The 9,369-nt window shown below is 41.6% G+C and overlaps 1 protein-coding gene across 1 annotated transcript; it reads left to right on the plus strand.

Annotated features, from left to right (window-relative positions):
- Positions 1 to 5,881: 5,881 nt before the first annotated feature.
- LOC116270674 (cystatin-9-like) lies at positions 5,882 to 8,819 on the plus strand. The gene is made up of 2 exons (XM_031656020.1): positions 5,882 to 6,423; positions 8,613 to 8,819. Exons 1-2 carry the CDS (start codon positions 6,184 to 6,186, stop codon positions 8,817 to 8,819), a joined length of 447 nt encoding a protein of 148 aa, XP_031511880.1. The 5' UTR covers positions 5,882 to 6,183.
- The last annotated feature ends 550 nt before the right edge of the window (positions 8,820 to 9,369 follow it).

A 9,369-nucleotide genomic window follows, 5' to 3' on the forward strand; every position in this document is an offset into this window, starting at 1 on the left:
GAGGTATAAAACTCACTGATAAAAGTAAGTATATAGACAAATTCAGAGTATTTTAATACTGCAATTGTGGTGAGTAATCCACTCATATATCTGGTATGAAAAAAAAAAGACAAATCTACCAAAACTAATTACAGCCACCTGTTAAGAGATAGGCAATAAAAAAGATATGAATTAAGACCACAAAAAGTCAAAATGGGGGAGTTATGGAGTTAAATTGTAGAGTTTTCAGTCTTTCCTTTGTTTCTTTTATTTTCTTTGTGATCAAAGTTAAGTTCTCATTTGTTTAAAGTAACTTATTTTACGTATAAGAAAATTTTTTGGAAGCCTCAAGGTAACCACAAAGCAGAAAACTATAACATATACACTAAGAATAAAAAGCAACAAATAAAAAGATACTACCAGAGGAAATCACTTAACCACAAGTGAATACAGTAAGAAGGAACAAAAGAGAACAATTACAAACCAACCAAAAACAAGTAATAAATTGGCAGCAGTAAGTCCTTACCTATCGATAATAACATTAAACATAAGTGGACTAAATTACTCAATTAAAAGATATACAGTGGCTGAACAGATAAAGGATAAAGACCCAACTATACGTTGCCTGCAAGAAACTCATTTCACCTGTAAGAACACAGTCTGAAAGTGAAGGGATGGAAAAAGATCTTCCACACAAATGGAAACAATAAAAAGAGCAGAAGTAGCTAAACTTATACAAGACAAAATATATTTTAAGTCAAAGACTGTGAAAAAGAGAAAAAGGAGCTTCCTATATAAAGATAAAGGGGTGAATTCAACAAAAGGAATAACATCTATAAATATCTATGCTTCCAACATTGGAGATCCCAAGCATATAATGCAAACATTAATAGACACAAAGCCCCAGAAATAGATGACAATAAAATAACAGTAGAGAACTTTAATACCCCTTTCAGTGATTGAAAGATGAGCCAGACAAAATCAACAGAAACATTCAAAGGTAAAAGACACTCTAGAGTTCCAAATAGACCTAATTGATATTTAGAGAATATTTAATCCAACTGCTACAGAATACACATTCTTCTCATCAGCACATGAAACATTCTCCAGGATAGGCCATATGTTAGGCCACAGTAAAAAAACTAACAAATTTCAAAATGTTGATATCATATCAAATGCCTTTTCTGCTACAATGGAATAAAACTAGAAATCAATAACAAGAGGAATCTTGGAAATTATACAAACACATGTAAGTTAAGCAACATTCCTAAATGATCATTGGTCAATGAAGAAATTAATAGAGAAGTTTAAAAATTTCTTAAATGAAAATGGAAACACAACATATCAAAATCTACAGCTAAGGGAGTTCTAAGAGGCAGGTTTATAGCAATAGATGCCTATACAAAAAATGTAGTCATATTTCAAATATTTCAACCTAATAATGCAGCTCAAGAAATTAGAAAAGCAGAAACAAACCAAATCCAAAATTAGTAAAAGGAAGGAAGTAACAAATATCAAAATTGAGAATTTAAAAAATATAAAAGATTAACAAAACAATAAGTTATTCTTTTGAAAAGATAAAATCAACAAACCTTTATCTAGAGTCAGGAAAAAAGAAGACTCAAATAAATATAATCAAAAACAAAAACAGAGACATAACAACTGATAATATATAAATATAAAGGATCATTAGAGACTATTATGAACAAATATACAGCAAAAAATAAGGAAAACCTAAGGGAAGTGAATACATTCCTGGATACATATAACATACCAAGAAGAATCAAGAAAAAATAGAAAACCTAAACAGATCAACAACAAGTAATAAGATCAAAGCAGTACTAAAAAGTCTCCCATCAAAGAAAGCCTAGGGCCTGAGAGCTTCACTGCTAAATTCTACCAAACATGTAAAGAAGTATTATCAATTCTATTCAAACTATTTCAGAAAATAAAAAAGAACAGAATACTTCCAAACTATTTCCACAAAGACAACATTACTCTGATACCAAAACCTGTTAAGGGCACAATAAGAACAACAAAATCCTACAGGCTAATACCCCTAGTGAACACAGGAGCAAAAAATCCTCAACAAAGTACTAGCAAATGAAAATACAACAACACATAAAAAAGATCATTCACCATGACTAAATGGGATCCACTCCAGGGATGCATGGATGGGTCAACATATGCAAATTAGTAAATATGACATATTACATTAACAAAATCAAAGACAAAAACCATATGGTCATTTCAATAGATGCTGAAAAAGCATTAGACAAAATTCTACATCTTTTCATGATAAAAGCTCTCAACACAACAAGCTTAAAGGAACATACCTCAAAACGAAGGCCAAAATAAAGGCTGTGGGTTTGTTATATACTGTTTCTTTCCTTTAATATCTGGAACAAGACTTCCACCGCTTTTATTCAATGTAGTACTCAAAGTCCTGACCAGAGCAATTAGGCAAGAGAAAGAAATAATGGGCATCCACATTGGAAAGGAAGATTCAAATTCTCCTTGTTCACAGATGACATGTTATGATATTTAGGAAAAGCTAAAGATGCCATCAAAAAACTGTTAGAACTGCTAAATGAATTCAGTTAAGTTGAAAACACAAAATCAACATACAAAGATCGGTAGCACTGACATATACCAACAACAAACTGAAAAGGAAATCAAGAATGCAATCAAATTTACAATAGCTACAAAAATATAAAATAATTTGAAATAAATTTACCTCAAGAAGTAAAAGATGTCTACAAAAAACTATAAAGCATTAATGAAATAAATGGAAGAGGAAATTAAAAAATGGAAAGATATTTATGCTCATAAATTGGAAAAATTAATGTTGTTAAAATGTCAATACTAACCAAAGCTATCTACAATTTCAATGCAATCCTTATTCAAAATATCAATGACATTCTTTACAGAAAAGGACAGAAATATCTGAAAGTATCTACAGTGCCACAAAATACCTCAAATAGCCAGGGCAATCCTTAGCAAAAATAACAAGGCAGGGGACATCAAAATATACCTGTCTTCAAATTGTAGTACAATACTACAGTAACCAAACAGCATGGCACTGGCATAAAAACAGACACATAGACCAATGGAATAGAATAGAGAACCCAAAAATAAATCCACATGTTCACAGCCAACTCATTTTCAACAAAGATGCCAAGAAAACCCATTGGAAAAGGAACAGTGTCTTCAATAAATGTTGTTGGAAAAGCTGGATAATCATATGCAGAAAAGTGAAGCTAGACCCCTACCTCTCACTATATATATTAAAACAAACACAAAAATTGATGGAACGCTTAAATTTAAGCCTTGAAACTATGAAACTTCTAGAAGAAAGCATTGGGAAAACATTTCAGGACACTGGTGTGGGCAAAGACTTTTTGGGTAAGAATTCAAAAGCATAGCCAACAAAAACAAAAATAAACAAACAGGATTACATCAAGCTAAAAAGCCAATGCACCACAAAGAAGACTGAATGGGACTTACTTTCCTGTCCCTTTGTATGCCTTATAATTTTTTTGGAAAACTGGTCATTTAAATGTTAAATTGTGGCAACTCCAGGAGTCTGAGTCTGCTTTCTTCTTAAGATTTGTTGCTGCTTACTATGGACTGTAGCTGTGTCTTTGTGTAGTGACTTTTCTAAACTATTTCTGTGAAGAGTGTGTTACTTGTCAATGTGGTGAAAGTCACTAAACAACTGTGACAACAACACCCTTCCACAACTAGCCCACTCGGTGTGTGTATTGGGGCACACCTTCAATGCATAGGCCACTCACACCTTGGTCCTGGTCATGGATTTTTGCTTGCACTGAGGTTGAAAGTCAGGCAGAGAGGCAAGCTCGGGGCCACCTGAGGTCTTTCTTGACCTGTCTCTTGTTTTTGAAAAGACCAAAGGCACATCTATGAGCTATAACTGTGTCAACTTACACCATTATTTTTGTTGTCATTATGTCGTTTTCCAATCTCAGATTTTAGGGAACCCACGAGAAGGTTTCATTCCTGTGTAACTGATGCAGTGGTAAGGAATCCTCTAGTGCTGGCTTCTGCTTCACAATTATAAGCAAGACTTTGCCAAGTGAAAAAGAAAGTGTGAATCTTGTGTTATGCATCCCTTGACTTGTGAGTTGTATTTGAAAATCTTTCTCATGTGAAAATCTTTCACAACCCAGTAGAGCTCACAAATAATTTTCCAAATAGTTGTGTGGTTGAGCTGTTTGTTTGCCACGGTTAAATAAATATGAGGAGAATGGGTCAGCTGGGTGTGATCCAGACCAGTGACATTTCAACAACGCAATAGGGGCCAACATAGTGGCTCACGCCTGTAATCCCAGCACGTTATGAGGCTGAGGTGGGAGGATCACTTGAGGCCAGGAGAGTTCGAGACCAGCTTGGGCTACATGGCAAAACCCCATTTCTACTAAAAATACAAGGAATTAGCCAGATGTGGTGGAACGGGCCTGTAATCTCAGCTACTCGGGAGGCTGAGGCAGGAGAATCTCTTGAACCTGGGAGGCAGAGGTTGCAGCAGTGAGCCAAGATCACACCACCACACTCAAGCCTGGGCAACAGAGTGAGACTCCAAAATAAAATAAAATAAAATAAATGAATAAAAAATTTAAAAAAAAAATCAACGCAGTAGAGCCAGATTTCACCTGTGATCATTGCTAATCTGGACACAGGTTTCACCTACTCTGTGTCACCTGCTTCCTGGAGTCGAGGCAAAGGATTAAGATGCAGGTGTCATATGGCTTCTGGACAGCAGCTCCCCACCCACTAGCTACTATCGTCTATGTGTGATGAGTGGGGTCTCCTGTGAGGAGACACTCAAGACCACCCCAGTGTTGGATCAGGCAGCATGACTCTCTTCACCTGAAGCTTTCTTGACCTGGCCAGTGCTACGCTAGTGTGGACAGATGCGGTGACGCTCTTCCAGGGCCTGGTCCTGCTATGCTCTGGGAACATGGTTTGGGAAACAGTCAGAGCAGGTTTTGTAGAATCAGTCTCCCTGACTTGGGATTGAACTTTCTATTCTGTTATCTGGCAACAATGCGAGGTTCTTGCCTATATCGCGCAGCCATAGTCTTCTCAGTCAAACTCAAAGCTCACTTTTGCATACTTCACCTGTCCTGCACTATTTAATGTTCATTCTTACAGCCACGAAATATTATTTCCTCTTTCAGATTAGTTATTGCCAGGAAATTGATTAAAAGTGACCACCTAGTATCACCCAAGTGCTGGCGAAATATCTCACTCTAGAACACCAAGAAGGATAATCAGATGGAGATAAAAATGATCAAGGGGCAGAAGAATGGTCCAACCTCTATCTCATTGAGACAGAAACATGTGATCTTCCAGGGAAGTGTTTAAAAATTTGGTCTAGAATGGTATTCCAGTCTGATAAGACATGAGTATGTGTGGTGGGGCTGCAGATGTAGGGCAGTGGGCCCTGTAGAAACCTTGGCTCTGGCTCAGCCGGAACCAGGGCTGACAAGGCTGAGAAATGCAAGCAGGGCTGGGCTGGGCATGACCAGGCTGGGGCCTCAGGACTTGGCTCTCTGTCTTTTCTGCCCTTTTCTCACAATACTCATTGTCCATCCCAGGTCAAAATGGTTGATAAAAATTGCCTTTTTTTTTTTTTTCATTTTTTCCCTTGGTTCGCAGAGTACAACTGCTGCGGTATTATACAACAAAAGAACAAACTGATATCTTAGTTATTTTTCTGAACAATGGAGATCCTCTCTTTGACTGGGTGAAGGAGGGGAGAGTGAGAGCCAAGATGTCCCCAGGTCTTATCTCAGTTCGCTGTGGGAGGCGAAGACAGAATCATCCAAGGACACCAGCCTCCTGAGGACACCCAGAACCTGTGGGTTCTGAAGAAGCAGCTTTCAAAGCTAGTGGCAGAGGGTAGCTCCTCTCCTGCCTGTGGCTTGCACTGGCCTTGAGAGTATAGGGCAGAAGGATGGCACATGAGTGACTCCACATCCAGAGCTGCCTCCCTTTAATCCAGGATCCTGCCCTTCCTGTCCTGTAGGAGTGCCTGTTGGTCGCCAGTGTGGGGTGAGACAAGTTCGTCCCACAGGGCTGTCTGAGCAGATGAGATTAAGGCCTGGGTCTCTGTTCAGTTAACTCCTGTGGGCACAGGGGCTGGGAAGAGCAAAAGCAGGGGTGCCTACAGTCAGCACCATGCTGGGCCTGCCGTGGAGGGGAGCTCTGCCTTGGGTGCTGCTGCTGCTTCTCTTAGGCTTCCAGCTCCCGCTGATCCATGCCTGGCATTTCCACGAGCAAAGGGACTGTGACGAATACAATGTCATGGCTCGTTACCTCCCTGCCACAGTGGAGTTTGCCGTGCACACATTCAACCAACAGAGCAAGGACCATTATGCCTACAGACTGGTGCACATCTTGAATTCCTGGAAGGAGCAGGTTGGTGACCACATACCCTCCTGCCCTGGCATCTGGTATATGCTGCTCAGTGAAAATGGGAGTGGGGTGGGAGTGGAGGGTCTTATTGAAGAGTCTTGTTCACCAATTGTAGTCCATACTTAAGAAAATACAAGGTAATTTAGTTAATTTTTGATTTTGAAAACATCTAAGTTTAGAAATTTTTAATAATTTGATGCTAATCGACTCACGCAAAACATATTGTTTAATCTTCATCTTTTTATGACATTATTTAACTGAAGAATGACTCCAAATGAGGACTACCAAGACAATGAAGATACAGAATAAGGAAAAGGGCTGAACAGGAAATGTGAATAGAGAGAAATTGAGAAATATTTCCAAAAAATGTAATAAAAAGGAGACAATTTAAAAAATAAAAATTTAAAAAGAGAACAGTAAGGGTTCGGGAGCTATTGCTTATTAGAAACCCCTACCAGTCCCGAAAGACTTCTGGGTGGTCAGTTCCTCTTTGCTGATTTCCACCGTCTCTGGGCTCCTTGGTGTGTCTGCACTTAATAAACTGAAGGTTGTTTTACACTCTTCCTCAGACCACAGGTCTTAATCTTAAATGTTCTCGTTTTAATGAAGTCACTACAGAATGCAATCAGGAATGCACTGTTCATCTGTGCTGCAGGCATGAACAATGAAAATAGTCACCAAGAAGAGGACTTTTTTTTTTTTTTTTGAGATGGAGTCTAGCCCTGTCGCTAGGGCTGGAGTGCAGTGGCGCCATCTCTGCTCACTGCAAGATCCACCTCCCGGGTTCAAGTGATTCTCCTGCCTCAGCCTCCTGAATAGCTGGGATTACAGGCACCCGCTACATGCCCGGCTAATTTTTTGTATTTTTAGTAGAGACAGGGTTTCACTATGTTGGTCAGGCTGGTCTTGAATTCCTGACCTCGTGATCCACCCGCCTCGGCCTCCCAGAGTGCTGGGATTACAGGCATGAGCCACCGTGCCCAGCTAAGTAGAGGACTTCTAGTTGGGTGGAGAGGCAAAAATGCTCTTTCTCCCTCATTATTGAAACGCTGCAAGAAGAGCAAAAGGACCCCAACCCTGCACTGAGCTTAAGCCTCTGGAAAGACCCTGTGCAAGGCCCTGGCTGATTCTCTGACCCCAGCTTTCTGGGCTGGAGTCTGCCACATGGGTTCTTGGATGTGACAATTCTAGAGTCAGTTTTGGAGCTGGGGAAATGGACAGACAGGGAGAAAGGAGATTGAATGAAGTGAAACTGAATGGAGTGAGAAGAAGAGCAAGGTGCACTTTGCAATAGGGCAGATGTTGTCTCCTTTCCTTCTTCTCTTCTCTTCTCTCTTTTTTCTTTTCTTTTCTTTTTTCTTTTCTTTCTGAGATGGAGTCTCACACTGTCGACCAGGCTGGAGTGCAATTGTGCGATCTCAGCTCACTGCAACCTCTGCCTCCCGAGTTCAAAGGATTCTCCTGCCTCAGCCTCTCTCCTGAGTAGCTGGGATTACAGGCACCTGCTACCATGTCCAGTTAACTTTTGTATTTTTAGTAGAGATGGGGTTTCACCATGTTTGCCAGGCTGGTCACGAACTCCTGACCTCGTGATCCACCCACCCCCGGCTTCCAAAAGTGTTGAGATTACAGGTGTGAGCCACCACGCCCGATCCCAGATGGTGTTTCTTGAAGCCATTTTCCCAAGGATGTGTGCCTGTGTGTAGTGGGAGTGCTGGGTGGCATTCCTGCTTTTTTTTTTTTTTTTTTTTCTGGAGGTCAGGGAAGGTTTGACAACACGCTGTAGATGAGGCTCCCTCTGTCCCAGGGCTGAGGTTACCCTGAAAGCTCTTGGAGAGCCAACACCCTCCCCAGGGACATAGCACCATCCTCTGGAAATGCAGCTGCAGGTTCAGACACTGACTGAGAGTGAAGCTGGGGTCTCACCATGGGAGACTGGGAAGTGCATCAGGAAACAGGGATACATTCATGGGTTATGACTCAGCCTATGTCTGCCCTGGGGCCACCATGCCCATCCACTTTTTGCTCTTAACTCCTCAATCTAAGGAAGATCTCCTGACTCCAGGCCCATGGACGAGCTCCCTAATGGAGAAGAGTGTTGGGACTTCTCCCACACAAATGACATCTTCACCAGCAGCTACTTAGGGGCAACAAGGAGGGCGTGATCACATTAATCTCTCTGTGTGCAATAGGTGGAGTCCAAGACCGTACTCTCAATGGAGCTACTGCTGGGGAGAACCAGGTGTGGGAAGTTTGAAGATGACATTGACAACTGCCCTTTTCAAGAGAGCCCAGAGCTGAACGATGTAAGAAAAGACACCAGCTTCCCTCCTGGGCACTGCTGTGGATACCATATGGGGTGTGATGTGGGCACGGGTGCAGCTGACAAAGAGACTTAGAGGAGTGAGTCCATAGCAGCCTCTACCAGGTTGCCCGGCTCGTGCCTTAGTGGGGAGCGCAGACAGGCAGGCAGCCAGGGGTCCACTTGCAGGCTCCTGGCCAGTCTGAGTTTTCTGACTCTGCCCTGTCACACCACTACAGCTGCCTGCATCCAGGGCACACTGGCCTTCAGAATCCTCTTTCCCCCTGGGGTCCCAGTCTCTTGGGTCCAGTAAGAAGCTGTCCCCTCTCTGCTCTTCCTCCCCTGCCTTCTGGAAGAACCTGGGATCTGACATCACCTCTGTCTGTGGATGCAGTTCTCAGGGTGTCCCTACCCTCCCCTAGACCCAAAAGTGGTGGAGGCTGAGAAGGAGCCCCACTACCCTCCTCCCAGGCCTGGCCAGGGCCCTTCTGAGCTGCAGCACCTGCTCTAGGGGACAAGCTCCAAGTAAAGCCTGGCTCTGGGAAAACTCTTCCTATGCTTAATCAACTCCTTTATTGTGATATTAACAAATGGGTAGCTAATTGCTTAAATCTGGGAACTGCTTCCACTGGGACAACACATTCTCC

The sequence above is a fragment of the Papio anubis genome, chromosome 16, assembly GCF_008728515.1.
Source record: "Papio anubis isolate 15944 chromosome 16, Panubis1.0, whole genome shotgun sequence".
NCBI classification, from domain to species: Eukaryota; Metazoa; Chordata; class Mammalia; order Primates; family Cercopithecidae; genus Papio; species Papio anubis.